At 36.1% G+C, this 23004-nt stretch overlaps 1 protein-coding gene across 6 annotated transcripts in view; it reads left to right on the plus strand.

The window, feature by feature from the left end:
- The window catches only part of ZDHHC21 (zDHHC palmitoyltransferase 21), a 36787-nt gene extending 25581 nt beyond the window's left edge, over nt 1-11206 (plus strand). For 2 of the 6 annotated variants that reach the window (XM_021525540.3, XM_085566018.1), the window contains 2 exons: nt 7526-7569; nt 8064-11206. In XM_021525540.3, coding sequence (XP_021381215.1) covers nt 7526-7569; nt 8064-8196 — 177 coding nt within the window. In that variant the 3' untranslated portion in view covers nt 8197-11206. The other 4 variants (XR_014951038.1, XR_014951039.1, XM_085566016.1 and 1 more) reach the window with 4 other exon arrangements.
- The last annotated feature ends 11798 nt before the right edge of the window (nt 11207-23004 follow it).

Genomic DNA, 23004 nt, shown 5'->3' on the forward strand with positions numbered 1-23004 from the left:
AGGGAAAAAAGTTTGTTTTATCAGCCCCAGATTGTTTCTGATGTATGGTTGTTGAAGGCACAGAGCTCTTTTAAAAAGAGCGCTTTGATTCAGTCTTTTTAAAGAAGGTGGAATGACCAGGATGCTCATGTATATATTAGTAGAAGATTAGCCCTGGCTTTTGCATTTCTTTCACTCATATTCCATTTTAGTTTTAAGAAATGATTTCTCTGTCTTTCACATTAAGACTTAAATGATAATAACCCAGTTTTTCTGTTTATAGTGCATGATTATTCTATTGTTTATGTTTGATCTACAAGGCATTACTATAGAACATGTAAAAAATGCCATGGTGTACTGTTTTTTAAACAATGTATTTTCTGATTATTTTGATATTTGCTCATATCTAGTGAGTTTTTAAATTGCACCAGAAACTGCTAAGAAGTATTCAGTTTGTTGACTGCTTTTTAAAAGCTGGTACCTTTTGCATATATGAGATTTTCTTCCTCTCAAGATCTGTGGTATTCTTTATTTTGTTGGCTGCCACCTGTCTGAAGCAATCAGCCACTTCTTTCTCTTTCTCTGTACAAAAGGAAAATCCGGTCTTCCCATGCATGGTGGAAGGTAACAGGATAATCAGTTCAACAGTGATCCTCTGATGTCATTGTGGGAGCCGTGTAAAAGCGGATTATCTGTGACCCAGATAAAATAATTAGAAATTACTTGGACACTTACAAATAACTGATCTACTAATCTCATTTCCAAAGTTAAAAAAGGCCTGTCTCTCAACGTAACACTACCAGATGTTTCAGTTAAACAGCATCCTTTGCAGAGACTAATCTGAACCCTAATTTTAAAGGATTACCTTTGATTGTTTTTATCTCAAACACTAAACACTGTTTTCATTTTTCCATATGTTGTAAAAAACTATTTTTATGGAAGAAAAGAAATTTTCTTAATTCTTCTGTTATGATCCATTAAATATGATTTAATGTGATTTATGCTAGTATTGCAGAGGAAAAAATTTCATTGAAATGATTTAGTAATTAACTTGTTTCTCTGGGGTAGAACTATTTAATGGATAGGCTTTTATAAATTTAATAGATACCATGTGGCCTTTGTGCAAGGTAGTGGATGTATTATCATAAACTAAGTGGACATTGACTTTATTAATTTAATTAATGCTACCAGGGTTTCCTGTTAATTAACTGTTTGAATGGTGTACAGTGATATGCCAATATCCTCTAGCATCAGTACTTTCTGGATGTGGAAAAGAGAAATTTCCCTTTATTTTCTGTAGGAAGGATAGAAGGGAAAATAGTATTCAACAGCCTGCCTGGTGCACAGTATGGAATCTACTACATACATTTTTCCCCTTAGAAGCTTTTAAAAATGCTGATACTTGCTTTTGTTGTTGCTGTGTTTCTCCTTTTCACCTTAAATTAGGAAGTGTATTTTACTGGGTAGTTTTCCAATCTTTTTACCAAGACTGTGTTTCAAAATAATGAAAATGTAGCTGCAGTATATAAAATCAAGAGCTTTTTAATTCTTTGTGTATTTTATAGTATTGATCCATTGCTGATTAAATATGCAGAGTGTCGAGTGATCTAGTCCTGCTTAAATGCTTTTTGTCTTTATTAATAAGTATCTTGTAATTAAAAATATTTGCAATCATATCTTTAATCAGATAATCTATTAAATACTATTTTGATTAGTGAATACTAAGGGCTTTCCTGTTTTTTCAAACATGGCAGAAGTGTAATCAAGGAACTATTAATCCTCATAATTAAGTTTAGCATATTAAAAATTAGGATTGGTGGGGGAAATTGGGATTTCCAGGTAATTGTATTCTTTATGTGGCTACAGTATAGAGTAAGATATAAAATAATTACAGAGGGAAAGCAACGTCTATATAAACTATAACCCTGAAAGAGTAACTGGAAATTACTAACAGAAAATAAACTAATGTTAACATTATCTGTCTTCCTCTTCCTCGTTATTCTTATCCCTTCTCCTTTTCCTGTCTTTACCTTTAATCCACCTATAGCTAGATCTCCTATTAGAAGACTGTGTGAAGTTCTATAAATTAAATTGTCAGGAATTAGTAATGTCCTGGTTTTTAAATATGAGTTTGTGTAACTATGTAAATTTTTTTGTATCTTTACCTTATTTCTCTCAAATAGATTTGCACTTTGTTTAGCATTTTTATTGAATGTATTCTGACATTTTTAAATACATATTTATCATAAAAAAACCCACCCTCTTTTATGAGCTATTTAAAATGTAGGAATAAATAGAAGTGTAAGACATTCTAGGTAGCAAAAAATCACTGCATGGTGTTATGTAAATATAAATATTTTTATTGAATTTAATAATTTACCATATTTTGAGGAAAATGTTAGAAAGTTAAAAAATGTAGTCAGATTTTATATTGTACTAGAAGTATAAAATATCATCATGTATCATGTCAAAATTATTCCTGGTTCATCACTCAAAGAGAAAGTCCTTTAACTAATATATTTTCTTAATAGTTAGGGTAGCACCTTTAACCACTTGAAGATAAGTAACTGTAAAAATAATATTTGAATGTTCCAGTGGCTGAATAAATTTTGTTTACCTGTTGCTTGTCAGATTTAGACATGAGACTATTAAAATGACTTCTGTGTGAAGATCAACAGCTATTTCTTAAATATTTTTCCCTTATATTTTTGAGGTATTTATAAGGATCAGTAAATATAATATGTTTTGTCATGTCTCTTGTTATGTATGTAGCTATCTGCACCAAACATGCCATGGATTGGAAATAGCCTGAAGTTAAGAGATCTGCTTGTAGTGCCTCCATTTTTAGATTTTTTTTTACATTGAGTCATTATCTAATAGCCAAGAAATAAATTGGAAATCTATTTAACTAAATTAATCAGAACATAGAGGAGTGCAGAACTATTCCCTAGAAGTAACAGAGTGTAGCTTTATTTTTCATTTAGCATCAGTCTGATATGGGGGGTTTAACCTTTAAACAGAACTAATAGTTTTCAGGCTGAACGTAATTGTAGTTGACAAAATTAACCATTTTATACAAAAATCTAGATTAAAGAAAGAATGCTAAGAAGTGACCAGAAATAAACCCAATATGTATTTAATGCCAAAAAAAAGAAAATTTCTCAAATATTATTTATTCTTTCTATGTTTAGTATTTTATATTCTTGAGCTGCTCACCTGTCACTTGCATGCACACCATGAAAGAATGTTAGAAGACAAACCCCCCCCCCTTTATATAAAGTATGTGTTGTCTTCAACTTTTAGGTAAAAGCAAAGGCTGCAAATCAGGAAGGCTTGCAAGTTTTGTTTTCTCTTTTTCTGCTTCATCATACTTTTCTGCTAATTCCCCTACAGTGAACATTTGAAATACTAAAAGCATGGCATAGAATACTTATATTCTACTACTGCAAGTATTTAATAAAGCTGTAACGATTGCATGACACTTTAAGCAAACACAAAAGAAAAACTGAACCAGGGGTTGGAGCTGCATTCTTTGAAGTTAGTCCTGTAAGTTACAAATTACAGTTTATACTTTGGAAAACATGAATCAGTAAGTGAAAAATATCCTTTGTGTGTGCCTTTTTCATGATTAATTAGTTCATGAAAAGAACCTATCCTATAGGAGAGTTTGTTAAACAGTGCATGTGATCCTTCTAATTTTTTTTGGCAGTTGGTTATGCTAAATAGAAGCATAGATGTGAAAGATGCAGTTCTCTTTGGAGCTAAGGTGGGTGCATTCATTTGTGAGTGAATCTGAGGATGGTTTGCAGAACTCTGTCAGTGCTTTTACATATGTCTCTTTCTCTCCATTCTTCTCCTTCCTTTTATAGCTGTCTTAGCTGTGGCAGTAGCTATCTTAATTTAGAGTAAGCAAACTTCTCTTACGGATTTGTAGTATATCCTCAGAGTGAAAAATACCCCACATTTTTTCTCCCCTCAGCAGAATCAGAACACTTTGCCCTTTTCCTATTCCTATTCCTGTGTTTATTTCCTCTGATTTCTTATTCCTGTCTCACTAAGGTGTGATTTTTTTCCCTGTAGTTGCTTTAAGATGGTTATGATTTGGTATGTATCTCTGAATAAGGTGTAGGAGCTATTTTTATTGCCATTTGGGATGATGACTTTGGGAATCCAGATGATCCATCATGTCAAATTAATTAGTTGTATTTGTGAATTTCATCTTGTATTCAATTGAAAATTTCAAGGTATTTTTAGTGATTACAAGGACACCATAAATATGTGCTGTTTGCTCATACCAAGTTTTTTTTAAACTTTCAATGAGTGCCAGTTCTCAAAAAAGGTTTTAACATTATTAGCATTAGCTTTGGGTCTGGAAAAAAAATCTTAGCAGAGTTCTATTTGTATTAATAGTAATCCAAGCTGATAGTAGATGCAGACAGCCAAAGCCTCTTAGGCTGAACACAGTAATTCCGATGTTCTAGCAAAACCTTGGTATACATCAAATGCATAAGAGAGATGATACTCTGATTGGAAGACATTTATGTTAATGAGCAGACCACCTTTTCATTCAGCAGACTACTGTTAATGAGCAGATCACCTTTTTATTCAGAAGAATAATGGTTATTCTGGTCCTTTGTCTCCAAAAGAAAAAAAATTCATGTCTGAGAAGGAAGCCTTAAATAACAGGTCTTAACTCAACTGTGGTACTCTCCTTTTCCTTCATCTCCTGTCTCCAGAGGGCTACTGACTTTCCTGGGGTGCTGTGAAGTTTCACTTTCATGTGAAAAGGTAAATTGGTTCACTCTCAAATGAAAGTACATTTCAAATGAGCCTGTTTGGCAGCAGTGTTGCGGGAGGGAAGGTACTTTGTTTCTTAAGTTCAGTCATTAGTACTTGTTAAGCGGGTAAACTTCAGAGCAATGTTTCTTTGCTAGTTTGCAGCTTTTAAAATGTGGCTCTAAAATTTTTTTAATGTTGAAGAAGTATCCAAGAGGCAAAGGACTCACTGCTCAGCCCCAATTTCTTTATTGTAAAGCAAAAGTAATCTGAAGTTGTCATTTTGGAATTTGTTGGTATTTTAAGGTAAGGGAAAGGAGGAAGGAATCAGGCAGGCAATGAAGGAAGGGAAGGGAGGGAAGGAAGGGAGCAAAGGGAAGAGAGGAAAGGGAAAGGAGGAAAGGAAGGAAGTTAGTTCCTGATTTGATACTTTAACTTAGTTAATTTACCGGGTTACAGTTTGGAGGGCAGCAGACCTTTCAGGTCTTGATAACATGCCATGACAGCACTTAAATTGAAATATAATCTCCAGTTTCCAGTCTGTGATTTTCCCCCCAAAAAAATCTCACAGTATTTTAGGGAGCAGTATAAGTGTATTAATGAATAAGCAATGTGCAGAAACACAGCAGAAATCTATGTTTAAGGTATTTGGTGATGTTACTTCTACACCCGAAACTGGTTTAAAGGCCCCTCTTTTGAAATGTTAGAATAAGTATTCCATAGCTACAAGTCCATTTAGAGTCTGGAGTAGCATGTTACTGCTTTACAAAAGACCATTTGCCATTATTGCTTTCAAACATGCCAGTATTATTTTGTACTATTTGATAAACAGCTTTGAGTAGACCAGAGAATAATTCCTAGAACTGAGGTATTTTTGCAGTTACAAAAGGAGCTATAGCATCTCATGAAGATGCTGTTACCACCTTGCTGAAATGCCATGGAAGTAATCTCTTGTTCACTTAGTCCTTTTTATTCAAAAAGCCACATCTGAATTTTTGTGGTAGGCAAAGATGGTGTTTTCTCTGACAAAAGCTGAATAAAAAGCCAGTCCAAGGAAGTAAAGTGTTCCTTGGTTGTGAAGTCAGGTCCTGTCCTAACGAGGAGAATGACTTTTGTAATGCCATGCTTGTGGCAGGAGAGGGAAGACAGGCCCATATTGTGAGAAGAACAGCAGTTTATATGTGGGAATCAAAACAACAAGCAGTGTTTGCAGTTTGTTGTCTTCAGTCCTTTCCTCCCTCACTGCTGAGTGAGTGTTTAAACCCACCTAACAATGGGGCCACCTTGGTTTATGTAACTTTGACCGGGCATGCCTTCTCTACACAAACTTCTGGGCAAGAACTTGTGCATCCTGGTGAATTGGCATGAGAAAAGAGGACTTCTCTCCTCCGCTGTAGTGCATCTGGAATTCAGATGGATAGGTCATGGACAGAATTAAGATTTTTGTTGTTTGGTGGGTGGTAAGGGATTCTGTTCCAAAACTCTTCAGGGCTGGGAAGTAGAATAGGAAAAATTGGCAAGGGGGTTGGGGCCACCCATGTCTGGTGGAGCAGGAAATCAGTTATTTCCCACTCACATTGCACCCCTCCCCCTTAAAACTGTATAAAAGATAAGGGCGGAGTCCCAGCAACGCCTGCGCTGAATTGCATGCAGGATCAAGTGTGGATTTTAGTGCTACGTAGTGTTTCCAGATGATGATGAAGTTGCAGCCTAATTAATAAACCAGAATCTTTCTGTTTGTATGTGGTTGGGACAATTGAGATTAGCTCTTGGTTTTATTCAAATTCTACTGTAATTTGGCAGGTGCATTATGTGCATACTTGAATCAATGAAAAGTAAAGGGAAATACCAAACTACCAATGAAAAGGAGTTGAAATAATGAAGAATATTTCAATTGATTTTGTTTTGAACTTCACAAGTCATTTTGGGATATAATGTACTATAAATGTGTATTGCAACCTCCTATATGATACTCACAAAGGAAGCTTTTTGTGACATCTGTAGTGAAAAGTGAGAAAAACGCACTATTGGTAATTCTAAAAGTTTTATTTGGGGATGATCTAAGCTAAAACTGATCTGTTACTTTCCTTAATGTTTTATAATTAAAGTATGAATTTAAGTTGCTGTTAGCTGCAGGGTTGCCTTCACTCTGCACATTTTTTAGCTTTTATATTTTAAGAGAATGATTTTTATATTTATACTTAATTATAGGAACTGTAGAAACTCATGTTATATTTTCAGTTGTGCTGTTTGCATTATAATACTCATGAAGCTAATGATTTAAAAAAAACTTCTGACTAGCTCCTGCTGTTCAAATTACTACATCTGTTAATGACTGCATTTTACTAGCTTTGTGGTTATCTCAGTGGGATAGTCCAAATCTGGAATGAGTGCTCGCGGAAAGTATGGCAAGAGTGGACCTTATAACATTGCTTCTAAATGTCCTGTGCATTAATTGTAATATCTAAATTAATTTTAGCTGTAAAAATGCTATAAGTTTTTGTTGGTGTTCTTTGGTAGTTTAGTCAAACTACACAATATAGCTTCATATCATGCCTGTAAAAATAATTTAACAGCCTGAGTTAAAATATATATGTGTAATCTCACATTAATCTAAAATTATGGCATATATGCAATATGCAGTCTACTGAACTAGTGTCAAAACAATATAGATTAATAATTTGTTCCATTGTGATCTTTCATAATGACATTTTAAAAATTATGAATGTAAATAAATACTTTTTCATTGTGTTTTTTTTCTCTTTAACAGGACACTACAAGTATAGAAAAAATGTCAAACTGTTGTGAAGACATGTAAGTTTTGTGAAATTCCTACATTGCTGAAATGCTAAGCGAATAGCTGTTTGTTAAGATGATTTTACATGGTACTGTGCTCTGTGCTTCCCATCTTAGTTGCAGCACCTCACTAATCTTTTAATAGTGGTTGTACACAAAATAGCCACGTGTTGTTCCCTTTCTTTCCTTACCCAAAGCCAGCAGAACTATATTTTCTTTTCAAAAGTACAGATCAAAAGATACTTTCTGCAGTGTTTTGACATACATTTCATTAATATTGAGGTCTTCTGTGCTTCAAAAGGTGCCTTTGTTTGATTGATGAGGCAGATAGTTTCTGTTTTCTGAAGCTGAGTCTCAGCTGCGTGTCGTAATGAAATAAAAGTTGTGTTTGTGATGCTTGGACGCAATTCATCAGAGTCCAGTACTGGATCCCCAGCCAGCCTACATTGTTGTAGCTGACTGAAGTGCACTGTGGGCATGCTGTCTTTCACTAATAATGCTGTCTTCTGTAGATCGAGGCCCCGAAAGCCATGGCAGCAGACCTTCTCAGAAGTTTTTGGCACTCACTGGAAGATCCTGTGGTTCATTCCTTTCAGGCGGAGGCAACCACTGCGAGTTCCCTACCACTTTGCCAATCACGTCTAAACAGATGGATGATGGGCACAGATGCGTCCTCCATGCTGGAAGTGCATTACAGGTTTTATGATAATAGGACTATGACAGTCTTCAAGTCAATTAAAATCCAGTTGTAGGCATCATAGTGTGCCCTGGGCATTATTTTAGTTATGGTCTTCATTTTATTCTGAAATTAACGCAAGTTAATCAACTTCAGGCTTATTTACTTTAAAATTAGCTTTCCAAAGAGAATCCTTTTGTCTTTGAGGTTAATACCAGAAGTAAGCAACTGAAATGTAGTCTTCATCCAATTTGATACTGACTCTTTTTTTTTTTTCTTTTTTTTTTTTTTTTGTTTTGTTTTGTTTTATTTTTTGTGTAGAAAGCACTGAAGTTTATATTGATTGTTAGATTTCTCACTAAGTGTCTTATTCTGCCTTGAAATTTTTTTAGGGTTTTTATCAGTAGGTCTGACTGGATAATAGTAATGTCTTTTTTTCCTGCTGCATATGTTTGAAATGCTGTGATTCTGCCAGTTATTTATGATATGCAAAAGTAATCCTGCAGCACTGCACTATAAAAGGTAATGTTTAAAGCTGAAGCAGAGTACTTCCTCAACCTTTCTCAGAGAGGATTTGTAGAGGCACATAAGTGTGTGTTTACATAGAGAACAGCTTACCATTGTCTTCTGGCCTAGATATGATGTTAGTGAAAAGTGTTCATGTCTTTATGTCAGTGAGAGGGATTAAATATTTTAGGGTAAACTATGCAGATACAAAGCATGTTTTCCCTAAATCCCAAGGATTTGAATTAGCAATAATCAACAAAGAAGTCATGGTGCAAATACTAGACTAATTACTTTTAAAAAATATATATGTAGTTAGTTAGCATAATGTATCATAAAGAAGAGTATATTGTGAATAAAGTTAAAAATTTTATATTTACTTTTCTTTTGTCTTGATTAGCTGGAATTAGTCTAAGTGTTTGTATATTTAAAATAAATGTCATTAAAATATTTATACATAAATGTAGATTTGCTATTAATACAAACAGTGAAGTATATAAGAACATTTAATAGGGTACTATGTTGATGTAGATAGATTGTTGTTCTTTTTAAGTATGGAAGTAGTTAACCAAAGAAAGTGTCTTTCAGATCTGGTAAAATGATAACTATTTCCAAAGTACCAGCTCGGTCTTCTTGCATCTCGAAAAGTTATGTACTTACTTTAGCCCTCTGTATCTTTACAAATTGTGAAAACTACTGTGGATTTCTAAGAGAAATTCACAGCTCAGTGTTTCAAATTATGCTCCTTGCTGTGTGTTTTGAATAGTCTTAACAGGCCTAGGATCCACCTTAAATAGCAGCCATGCAGCAGGACACAATAAAAGACACAAAGGATTTATACATGTAGATTTTGCAGAAAGTAATAGTTTATTTGTGAACAGCTACTTCAGAAAAGAAGGGTAAGATTTTTCATGACTGGTGTTCGCAAAAAATTTTTAGCCCAACTCTCTTAAAGTCTTAGTACAGTTACTGCCAATGTAAGGTGTCACTCTATTGAATCTACAGATTTTGATGATCCACTGAAAGTTCCAAAAAGTGCATCTTAAAAATCACTTGAACTTTAAACTTTTGTAAATGTTTAACATTTGATCTAACTTTACTTCTTTTGTCCTATTAAAAGTTAGGTGCAATTTTCTGTTTAATTTAAATTTCAAGGCTAATGTTCAGCCATTTTCCTTTTTTTCCTCATGCCAGTTTTAGTGGGGTTAGACTTTTTTTCAAGTGGTATTGGCATATTGTCAGCAATATTTAAACAAAAAGAAGCTCGAGGAAATGGATGAGAAGACTGGAGCAGTGCTTGAAATTGAAAGGAATGTGGATATACATAATAAAGTAATGGCTCTATTATTTTCTTTTCCTTCTCTCCACTGTTTTAGTCTCTGGAAATAATATTTACAGGGAAATAATATTTCATTTCTCATGCCAATATTGAAATGTTTCATAAGCAAAACATAGTTTGAAGTTTTTAATACTATTCAATTATCAGAGCAGATTGTACAGTTCTGAACCTTATTCAGAACCAAGAATTTAACTATTTTTAATATATTTATCATGGGGCATATAATTGTGTGTTGTGCTTCCCAGTATTACTGTTTCAGGGTGGAGTATCAGTTACACTTTCCAGCAAGTGATGTCCATGAAAATCTTCCCTGATTCTGAAACAAAAGTGCTAATTTCACAAATTCATGTTCTCAAATCTACTTTTTCTTAGTCTCCTACTCATTAAAACTGATAATACTCATCATAATTGATAGGAAGTAATTTGCAACATGATTAAGACTACTAGTTAATTTTTGTCCCTTTTCTAAGTATTTGAGGGACAGAGTGGAGAATTTGGAGAGTCTTGATATTTTCGTAGGTAGTAAACTTTATTCTTTGAATGAGAGGCATCTAAAATGGTGAAAGTAATATTTTTTTCTCAGTTTAATTGAAGGACCCTATCATGTTATTGGTTTCTCCAAATAATATTTCGGAAACTAATTTTCAGAACGAGTTGTTCCATCAGGAAAAATCAGACTTTTATCAATCCTTCAGACCTTGAAATTCTTGAATCCCTTGAACCATTGCCTTCTTTCCCTCCAAGTGTTCCTTAGGATTCTGAGTTTTAATGGAAACTGCATTTTTAGGATTAATTAGTGTTTGTCATTTTCATGCATTTAAAAAAAAAAACTTATGGGCAGTGTTACTAAATTTCATGCTAATACAATATCAGAACAACATATGCTTTGTTGAGAAAAGTGAATATTATCTTCTGACTTGGCAATATTTGATTTCCTGAAAGGCACAAAGAGAACTTGAAGAACCAATTAACTCCTCCCAGAAAATATTTGAAAGTTGGTCTATATGCTGGTTTATATGCAGTGTGGGATAGCTTCTGACCAAAAATTGCTAACTTGCTATCTTCTCATAATCAGAGATTTGTGATTTCATTTTAAAAATGCTGATGTCTAAAATAAAACATAATGCATTAAATAATATCTGTGAATCTGTCCTCTGATCTGTTCCTTTGAAGGAGAGGTTCTATCATATAGCAGTTCTAGTAGTGCAGGTACACAATAATTTTCAGTCTTGAAGGAGGAGTTATGAGTCTTGAATTCTCATACACATGGAACTTTAAGAATAAATTTTCTATGTATCTGTCTTTATTAATATACATAACTTTTAAAATATGTTCTGAGCTGTTCTTCAAATATTCCTGAGAATTACTTTAATTGACTGGTTTATAAATACATGGTTAATAAAACACCAAGTGGAATGTCATGTATCTTGGTTTAACCCCAGCCAGCAATTAAGCACCACAAAGCCACCCCAGCAGGATGAGGGGGAGAATTGGAAAAGCAAAAATGTGAAACACTTGGGTCAAGATAAAGGCAATCTATAGGTTTGATAAGTAAACCAAAAGCCATACAGCCAAGCAAAGCAAAATAAAGACTTAATTTATTGCTTTCCATGGTCAGGCAGGTGTCCAGCCCCCTGTAGGAAAGCAGGGCTGCACCACCCGTGATGCTGAGTGGGGAAAACAAACACCATCACTCCAAACATTCATGTGTTCCTCCTTCCCCCAGTTCTATTTGCTGAGTGTGACACCTTGTGCTATGGAATATTGGCGTTGGGGTCCCAGCTGTCCCAGCTGTGTCCCCTCTTAACTCCTTGTGTACTCCCAGCCTCCCTGATGGGATGGTGTAAATAGGAAAACAGGGCCTGTCACTATGTTTCCTTGTGGCTCAGCTGTAAGGAAAGTATTCCTGTGCTATCAACACTCTTCCCAGCACAAATTGAAAACAGCCCTGCATTAGCTACCCTGAAGAAAATTACTTCTTCCCAAGATCACATTGTTGTTTGCATTCATTTGCAACAATATTTCATTGTTCATGCTATCGTGTTTGGTTGATGAGAAGCTCTACACAACCTGGTAATATGTGCTTTCAGCACAGCAAACATCCTAAGAAGTGCAGCCAAGAGGTTGAGGGAGGTGATTTTCTCTCACTAATAAGTTGAATCTAATTCTCAATTAGTTGAAGTATTAGGATCTCAAAAGTAACAGTGTGATACTGAATGCTGCTAGGAACTGCTTTTGGGAAGAACAGGTATTTCTAAACACACTGTCCATACTTAGGTAACTTAATATGTGACTGGATACTTAGAAAATGTTCCTCAAAAGATTTTTGTACTACTATCTTGGTGGCTGAGTATTTGCCCTTGGTAGGCATTGAAATACTTGTATTTGCGGACTGCATAGGATTGAGAACTGAAATCCTGGAAATTATCCAGTGGCATCTTGCGTCTTGGCCAGGCTGTGGCAGAATGGTTAAAGCCTGTTGTAGCAGCAAGGGCTGTCCAAGTATCAAATGTATAACTGTAAGAATAACTTACATTTACAGAGGTTTTCAAGTTAGAAAATAGGAATTTTAGCTTTTGTGCACTTCTGGGTATTTCAATGCTCATTCCCAGGACTCATATCTGCATGTATATCACAGTAGTCTGCAGACAGAAAAATACCACTTTGTCTTTTTAGCAGGCAGAAAAATAGTACTGATTTTTATGAACTAACATTCTGAATTTTGTACCTGAAATGTGGGCATGTGATTGAGTTTTATTCATTTGTTCTTAGTTTGATCTTGACTGTTTTCAAATAATGCTGAATGAAAATTATGAGGTCTAACACTGGTTATGCCTGAATGGTAATGTATGAGGTGAATGACTGAATAATAGCAGAACAAGAAAGCTTACTTTGGTATTCTTTTAATCAAATCTGAAAATGCATGAGTGTGTTCAGCCGTTAAACAATGTATTTTTTTAAAATTTATCTTTGTTAATTTCATTCATGTAATGGGTTTTTTTGATTTTTAAAATTGATTAAAATTACAGTTTATTTTTTTCATTCCTACTGAGATTTTTTTTGTCCTGTATTTTTATGAAATCTTATTTTTAAATAAAAAAGAATTAAAAGTTTTTTTCTCTTCACTGTATTTTATTTACATTGATTTAAAATTGTGTAAATTGTTTACTAATATTCTTAGATCTGTTTGCAGATTTTTCTAATTACGTTATAAATTATTCTCACTGCTGTATATTTTTTATTGTAACAAGTGAAAAAGCTACAACCCCAAATGATTGTTTTGAAAAAATGAACTGTGAAAAATTGCTGAGTAGTTGGCGGGGTCCTTACTATCCAAGCTTTGTTGTTTGCTTTTAAGAGAAGAGATGAATGTTGATGGAAATATTGAAAGCTTTCTCTATTAGGAGTAGCCTACCAACTAATGTTGATATACAACACTAATTACAGCATTGTTTAATTTTGTTGCCTATAGTTACAGCCAGAGTAGGAACCTCTGGTGTAGGTATTAACTAATATTTATATAAATGGCCATTTTTCAAATTACAGAAATAGAGTTTGGGGGTTTTTAATATTTGGATTGTATTTTTTTTTTTTTAGATTGTTCGTCCTTGTAACAGTTTTTAAGAGAGGGAAATAATTTTGAATCAGCAGCTCTTCTCTTTTGTGTACATGGTAATTTATATCAGATTTCGATGCAGAAAAATTTCACACACTTTGGTCTATTTCAAATGAGATTCTTTAAAGATGTAAAAAGAAATGCATCAATGGCCACAGGAAAAAAAATTAGAGAGCAATAAAAAAGCTGCTGGGTGTGGTGCAGCCAGTAATCTCAGTTTTAGAAGTATAGGGAAGATTTTAGACACCTGGGAAGATCACTACAAGACTAGTAAACCCAAGAGAAAAAAAGCAGTGGCTATGTCTGCAAGGAAATTATTAACATAGCTGAACTGTGTCACTTCATGAATCAGGAGGCACAAGCTACTTGGTGATGATTTGTGGTACCGGCCTTGCATCTTCTGTTTCAACCCAAGAGCCGGATTCTGCTAATAACAGCAATAAAAATCACTTCCATGGCAATCTTTCCAGGCTTGTATGAGTGCATGCTATCTTTTCAATATGTGGAAACTGGGATCTATTCCCAGTTGCCCATAAAAGTAATTTTAAAATGTACACTCCAGTATTTTTAGTGCCCAAGGCTTCTGAAAGTACTTCTTGATGTGTTGCTCCTAAAAGTACTTCTTGATGTTTTGTCATTTTATAAACTGAACTAAACAGTATTTTTGAGTCTATAAATTTATTTAAAGAGGCGACAAGGTAATACAGATGAACAAATACATGCAAACACTCCTCTAGTCTGATTTATTACCCTTATGAGCCAAATAATACTGATGTGGAAGGGCAATTGGAGGGAAAATTTGACCCTGTATTCTTCAAGCTGAATAATTAGGCTTGAGGAAGATGGAAGATGTGTTATTCTGACCCAAATGATGCTAAGCTAAGCTGAAAAAAAAACTGGCCATAATTTGTATTAGTTATAGCACATTTTTTTGCATGTCTTCTAGTTTCAAAATATTTTTCTCATTAGACTTCCTATCTCAAAAACGTTCCCTTTGTTGAAGGATTAGTGTGAGAACAGACATGTGCAGCAAAGGCTTTGTATGGAGTAAGCCAAAAAACTGTATGTAAGTTGCACAGAGATAGACATTAAATAAACTGGATGGGTGCTGCTGAGAAGTAACAACTCTTTCAAACCCAAGTAATAATTTATTCCCAAATACAGCATTATTTTGCTGTTTAGGATATGCTTCCTGACCTCATTTTTATTCCATGAAGCTTGGACTTTCCTGTAACTGGTGCCCGAACCTCCAAAATCCAGTCTGTTGTCTGGCATAACGGGCTCCTCTTTTTTGGTAAGTATAAAGTGTAAGATATGTAAGTGTAGTGTAGACGCTGCAGAAATTTGAGCCCTATAGAGGTGGAATGTGATAATTTGTTTTGATGGCTGATGGATGCTAACCCACTGGGTTAGACTGCAAGTCTGGGGCTCAGAATATCTGCCTTCAGTTCTCTTCATGTCCCATAGTTCTCTTAGCAAAGACACACGGATTTTGATGAGGAAGTTGTACAAAGCTGCAGTGCAGAAGGTGAGCTGCCCACATCACAGAAGCCTGGATAACCCACTTCAGAAGAATCAACCATATTCCACACGTCACATGAGGAATTAATTTGAGCTGCCTAAATCCAGCAGTGCATAGGTGACTGGAATTTGAAGCATATTTGTTTTCAGCTCATTCCCATAAATTTCTTGGATACACCAAGAAGAGCGATCACAAACTAAAAGTTGCATTTAGAAAACAAAACTGTATTTATTTTTCTACTTCAAATTTGGGTTAAATTTAAGGATAACAGATGAGCATGTCATAGGAAATCACCTGAGATAAATTTATTTTGCTTTCAAATATTGAAGCTTTATGTATAGAAATGCTTTTTATAGAAAGCATTTATAAGGAAATTGAAAATATCTTTCTGAATCTAGTTTGGCAATTTTCTACACAGTTAAATATTCAGGGCATATTTTTACAAAAACACACATGCAGCATGTGTATGGATGAAGAATAATTCTGGTTATTTATCACTAACATCCAGGACTGAAATTTTTTATTGTAAGTCCTTTCATTCACCAGTAGTATATCTTCAGCATCACCAGCTGTTCAGCTTTATGTCAAGATTTTTAATCTGGCACTGAAAAATCAGAATTTAGTTTCCCTGTTCTACCTCAATACTCTCAGAACAAAAAAGCTAAGTTTTTTCCCTTAGACTAGTTAAACGATCTCATAACCTCATAAATCTGGAAAAATATTGCTACAGCATCAAATGCAACAGGTACTAACTACCTTCATATCCTTGGTTAGTGAGAAGCCACAGCAGCATGTATGAACTAGAAAAGGAGCTGCAATGCCTTTTCTGCTGGTCCAAGTGTATTCTTTTCTTGCTGCGTATTGGAGAGTCTGGCATCTTGTTTGATGAATAAAACATGTATGTTTTAAGATAGAGGAAGTAACAGCACTGCAGCCACAGCATGCCAGGCAAGGCTGCAGAGGAGTCTGTGAGTAGCAATGTGGCTCTGTGACCCTTCTTTCTTGCTTGCTTTGCAGATGAACAGAGATATGGCACCATCCTCCATATCTCAGATCTCCCTGGGGGTGGGAGATAAAATTTTTGCCACTAAGTTTATATTAATTTTAAAGTAATAGCAGTTTTAGTTGAAAACAATCTTGGTCTTTTTATTCTTTCTGCTGCCATCAGTTCAGCTGCTTTTGTTCTGATAAGCACAACTCCTTGGAGCTTCCCTGTGGAATTGCCAAATTATGAATGGGTATCTGGATGTGACATACAGTGCACCCTTCCCGAATCTTCCTGCAAATTCCCTAGAGATCTTACTTTTCAAAGTAGACATTTCAACTGTGTCAAAACTGCAGACACTTAGAAGATGGAGCACTGATGGAACTGTTGAACTTCAGCCATAGTCATGTCCCGTGATCAGATTTCTTACCTGTATGTCTTCTTCAAAGCAGCAAAATTATTCCTTTCTGAATGTACTAGCCAGTCAACTTGAGATCTGTGTACCTTGGAGAATATTCTCATTAAAATATAAGTGGTGTTTTCTCATATATCAGTTCAAAGGCAGTTGAAAAGCCAGAGGTCAATGTTACACCTAAGATGTGTCACTCCCTACATATCTGCTTAAAAAAAATAGAGAAAAATTAACTGTCACAGTTTATATTTGTGGATATTTGATTCATAGGATCAATTTTCCAGTTTTGGAGAAGTCTGAAAGGAACCATTATTTTTACAAATAGATCTTGAATTAGTAAACGCAGATGATACAGAGCAGCATTTAGTTGAAACAATTATCTCAATTACCTCTCTTTTGTTTGAGAAAGTCAACAATGGCAATTTTTCTGATAGTTATTTGCAGCTGATTCTGATAAAAAATTAAACTATTTTTTAGCACATTTTTCCTGTATATCAAATTTTTGGAAAAAAGATATGTGAATGGGTGAAAGAGCAGTTTGTTTTCTCATAAAAGATAGGCAGTAAATAACATTAATGTATTGCTTAAAAGGGTTTGGAGAGAAAGTTATTATCTCTCCATCTAGGAGACTGCTGATGAGGCCTCATATGTCCACGTATCATTACTAGGTCAAATAAAGGTTTTGGCAAACGTACCTTAAATGCACTTTATACTGTATATATATATATATATACTTATTTATAATGCCTAAAGGCTTTGAATTTGAAAGTCTGTATTGTATTACAGTTGCAAGTGTACAAAACCAATACTATAGATATTTGTATTTATTTATCATATAAAATGAATGTCAGTTATGCAATATGTAATTAGTTTGTGAGATGGACAGCAGCTCCAGGTTCAGTGAGCTCTTTGCAGGATGTTATCTCAATCCATACATTTTGTGCAGTTATTTCACAAAGGCATGGGGCTAGCTTCTCCTAGTGCTGCACCACTGAGCTCCCTGTGGACTTCTAAATACCCATGTTTGCTCTTCCCTGCAGGTTTATGGTGTCTAATGGAAGCAGAGGATTTGTCAATTTGTTGAGTTATTTCATACTCTGCCCACAGTGTGCTAACCTTTATATGGTAAAACTGGACAAAAGGAAGATGCAGGAACACATGAATATGAAAGGAAACACCTGAACAACAAGTCATGTCAAAACTTGTATCAAGTCACAATAGCATTGTGCACAATAGCAATAGTCACAGTAGCAGGCATTAATAACTATCAGCATATATGGATATGTAGCTAAATCACATGCCTGTAGTCACAGGGATACTGGTAACTACTCAGTTAAAAAGCTAGTGCTTTTGTTGGGAAAATTCAATCCTCCCCTCTGGCATGACAGATACTTGTGTGAGGTCCAATGATCTGACACCAAAACACAAGGCAAAATATGTCTGCATAAACCCTTCACACATTTGGCTTGCCTACCATGGGCTGCAAACTGAGGAATAACCTCAAGTGCTGTTTGCTGGAGCAGCACTAACCTTTCAGAGCTGAGTAGGACAGAATGTAGAAGATAAGATCATGGCAGATGCACTTCACTTTCTCAGGAGTTTTGTTTCATCAAAGAAAACTTGGAGACGATATTTTCTGCCCCAGCTGTGCCATCTCTCGTTTGACCAGCATGCAAACCAAGGAACCTGTCGTGCCCAGTCCTTCTGCCCTGGGAGAATTTGCTGTAAGTGCCTGGAGTTGGTACTTAACCACATGGGAAAATCCCTGTCCCATAGCCAGTTACCCATCACATTCTTCCCATCCCAAGTATGGTCTTCTTACTAAGAGGTTACCTGGACAATCTCTAGCTAAGGAGCAATGATGGCCATTCAGAATTCAATTCCCACATCTCCTTACCCACAGCTGGTAGAAGACAGGCAGAATACTCAATATATGTGGTGACTATGGTCTCAGTGTCAGACCTGCTTGCTTTAGGCCCCAGAAGCACTGTTGTGGGTTGACCCTGGCTGGATGCCAGATGTCCACCAAAGCTGCTCTGTCTCTCCCCTTCTCAGATGGAAAGAAAATATAATTTAAAAATAGTTGAGATAAGGACAAGGAGATATGACTCACTGATTACTGTCATGGGCAAACAGATCCAACTTGGGGAAATTAGTTGAATTTATTACCAATTTAAATCAGAAGAGGATAGTAAAAAGTAAAATTCTAAAACAACTTTCCCCCCCACTCCTCCCTCTTTCCCAGGCTTAATTTTATTACAGATTCTCTACTTCCTCCCCATCACTAGTGCAGGGAGACAGAGAATGGTATTGTGGTCCGTTCATCACATGTTGCTTCTACTGCTGCTGAAGGACAGGAGTCCTTCCCCAGTATGGAATACCTCCCACAGGAAACAGTCCTCCATGAACTTCTGCATTCTCAGTCCACCCTTTCATCTGCAGTTCTTCTTAGACTTCTCCAGCACTGGTCACATTCCACAGGGTGCAGTTCTTCAGGACTAGGTTTCACCAGCATGGGTCCCAAGGTCACAGTTTTGTCAGCAAACCTGCTCTAGCATGGGCTTCTCTCTCCACAGGGCCATAGATCCTGCACAAAGTGAGTTTTCCATGGAATCACAGCCATCTTTTGGGCATCTGCCTGCTCCTGCATCCTCAGTTGGCTGAAAGTGTTTCTTTGCCCCAACATGGGCCTCCATGAACTGCAGGAACAGAGCTGCTTCATAGCTGCAGGGGAATCTCACATCCAGGGGTTGGAGTACCTCCTTCCCCTCATTCTGCACTGACCTTGGAGTCTGCAGGGCTGTTTCTCTCTTCTGTAGTAATTGCACAGAAGTATTTTTTTGCACAGAAGAAATTGCACATAATAAACTTTTCTTCTTTTATATGTTATTACAGAGGTATTACTGCCATTGCTGATGTGCTTAGCCTTGCTCAGCAGTAGGTCCATCTTGGAGCTGGCTGACATAGGCTCTGATGGACATGGGGGAAGCTTCCAGCAGCTTCTCACACCTGTAGCCTCCTGCTACCAAAACCTTGCTGCACAAACCCAATACAAACCATACAGAGATGCAAAATCACTGGCAAAGATTTTAAATCTATCAAATTAGGAGAAAAAGTTGCCACTTCTGATGGGTTGCAAGCAAAGGAAACATCTGCGTTAAAAGGGAAGACAAGGTAGAAAGTATCTTGGAGCTAGTCTTCTCACACCAAAATGTGGCATATGTGGTTTCTCTTTGAGAATGTAAGTGTAACTGGTATGTTTGCTCCAGAGGCAGGTGCTGGCTTTGAGCACCAACCACTCCTGCCCACCTTGAGTGCCCTCAGCAAGGCTGTGAGGGCACAGCATGACACTGCAGTCTTCAGACACTGTTGTGCAAAAAGGACAGCATTTCATGGCAGTGAAATGGCAAGGAGTCACTGCTAAGGAGTGGGTTTGGCTTCCAGATTTTTACTGCTTACAGTGTCAGGGGAAAGGGGAGCAATTTGCTTTGATTTTTTTAGTACCTATATCACCCCTCAGATTTGCAATGCAGACTGAGGTAAGGACATTGATTTCCCTAGAGCTCTCTGCTTTTACTGTTGGGCACGGTGGCTCACAGTGAACATGATGTAATTGTTTTGGTCTTGGCTGATAGAGCTGTTTTGGCAGCCACTGAACTGGAGATCGGCGGTAAGCAAAGTCCCTGCTCCACATGCATTTACAAAAGTGCACTGTATTTGATAAAATCCATCAGTATGCCCCTCTCTTCAAAGAAAAGGTGAAAAGAATCCATCCCTTCTTCTAAGGAGATGTGAGCAGGCAGCATAATGACCTCCATTTATTACTGGGCTTCTTAGCACTGCATCTCAGGGGATACAATTCAGATTTGTATGATTCTCACATTGCTCATAGGGATGAAATCCAATCCACAAATGAGATGGATGGCGTATTATCCTCTACTGAACATTAAAGGCTATCCTCCTCATGAAACAGGTACTTACTGAATAAAGAATGCTTGTGTGAGACACACAATTCTTAAATGTCAAACTTTTTTTTTTTTTTCTAATGGCAAGTGTAACTCCACCTTCACATTTAAATAATGGTTTTCCTTTGGGAAAAGTATTTTTAGACATGAAAAAGTTATGTACTGCATTTTATAAACTTTTTAAAAGAAATAAATGTAAAAGAATGCTAGAAATTTAGCATGTTGATTTATTGTGCATTGGATTCATTATTGCACAGGGGTTATTTTGATGGAAATTATGCAAATGAATAATTTTCTTAAATTTTTCTTGTAAAATTGAATGTACAATTGAACATTCCAGTTCTGGGCATGTCTCCATCATTGACTATCTGACTGTCTTCTGTACAATTTGCAATGTATTACAGCCCACAAGCCTACATATATATACACACACAAGCTGCATCAGTTCTTTGGACATAATGAAATTGTATCATTATTCCTTTTTCAAGTTAAACTATCATATTTGCCTCTCAGTTGGACTGATGTGTGCTTTTGAATATAACAGCAGTTTTCACTTCTTTGCCTTGCTACTCAGCACTTTGCATCTATTACTTCAAAAAGCTGTTTGAAACAAATACTTTAGTATTACTTTTGTTCCTGAGTGTCATCAGACCAGGAACTGAGTCTCTAGCCTTTTGGAAGCCAGCTTGTCCACCCCAGATGGTACCTGCCATCCTCTATTTTCTGCTTGTCCCAAAAAAGTGTTCTGCTGGGCCTGGAAGACTAGCAGGCACTTTTGACAGGAGAAAAAGTAAGAGAGTTGGAAGAACCCTATTAGTCAGCCTCTCTGTCAGCCTTCACTTTTACTTTCAGTGGAACTGCTGTGGCTTCTGCTGGATCCTCTGCCAGGAATCTTTGTGACTTTACTGTGAAGCTCTTCACATTCCTGGAAATATCCTGCCATGTCTTGGACCCCCTAGACCTTCAGAAAAGAAGAAGTATTTCTACCCACAAGAAAGAGAATGCTTAGGGGGAAGTGTCTGGTTGGCTTAATAGGAATGACGGCTTTTCATCACTGTGGAAGTCAGCAAAGATGTTTCTTGGGCAAATACTGCCATGGTTTAATTAATTTTTTAAAAGTTTTATTTGTCTCTTCACTAATGTCAAATGAGAAAAAATAGAAAGGCTAAGCAAAGTTAAAAGCAGTTATTCCCCACCCCCATTACTCCCATATTATAAAGGAATAATCCAATTTATATTTTCCAGGGTATGTAACTCAGTCAAAGGCAGCAGATTGCCAGGCTTCTGTAGCCATATACTGCTCCCTTAGTAGAAATGAAAAGGCCTAATGCCATTAAGGATACTTCTGTGTGAGTTTATCTCAACGGGTTTTGCAGCTGCCAATGATGATGAATTAAAATATTTACCAGAAAACAGCAGGAGAAACAGAAAAGGTACATGCTGAGGAGGAGTTAGGGGAAAGTCTCCTTAGGTCCTGGAGATCAGCAATCCCTCTGAATTCCCATGAAGCTCAGAGGCAAGACTGTATGTGCACCTGGTGAAAGAAGGGAGCACCAAAGGGGCTTTCCAAACACCTATCTAAAACCTGCAAAATCTGTCACTGTAAATAGCTGGGACTGATGTCCCAGCTTCAGCCCATCACCAATGAGTGTGTGCAAGTTTGAATGAGTTTGCTCACTACAATTACTTAAATCTACAATGCTAGTTTGGGTCTCTGTCCCAGCACTTCCTATTGTCCAGAGGAGAGTACTGTAAATTCTTTCTTTGAGTCTATTAGTAGGTGTTGGGACCTTATAGAAATAAATTAAAGCATTCCTAAAAGTTCCTTCTGGGTATGAAATGGAACTTCTCCCTGGAGTAGAATCAAAAGCTGAGTCAGCTTTGAGAAAACAAATCTTTGAGAAAACCTAAACCTTTTGGGAAAAGCCAGATTGAAATTTATTTCTTAATGTGTTAGGAAGACAGATATTAGAAGTGGGTGAACTTGCTTACATTTTATTTATTTTAAATATGAAACATATTTTAGTTATGCCAAATTTTTATATTTTCATACATGTCTTTTTTTCCTTTGAAAATGTTTTACAAAATGCTCAGCCAAAGAAATTTGGGTCAAATTCACTTGAAAAATTAATTTGAATAATCCAGCTCATTCAAAAATTCAAATTATTCAATTTTAAAAAACTCCAAACTTATATCGATATGGAAGCCTGAATTACCTCGAAATTCATTAGTATTATGTAACAAGCAAATTGTACCATATGCTTTCTTCATAAACCTGTCTTTTTCTGAAAGGAAAAAGAGGTCATCTGAAAAATTTTGTCCAATAACATATGTGTCTATGTTGGTTATGACTGTTTCTTCAAGCTGCATAGGAGATGTGGTATCTCCACATATTACAGCATTTTAAGAAGTTTCATCTGCAAAACAGACATGG

This window comes from Lonchura striata, chromosome Z (genome assembly GCF_050655825.1).
Source record: "Lonchura striata isolate lonStrDom1 chromosome Z, ASM5065582v1, whole genome shotgun sequence".
Taxonomy (NCBI): domain Eukaryota; kingdom Metazoa; phylum Chordata; class Aves; order Passeriformes; family Estrildidae; genus Lonchura; species Lonchura striata.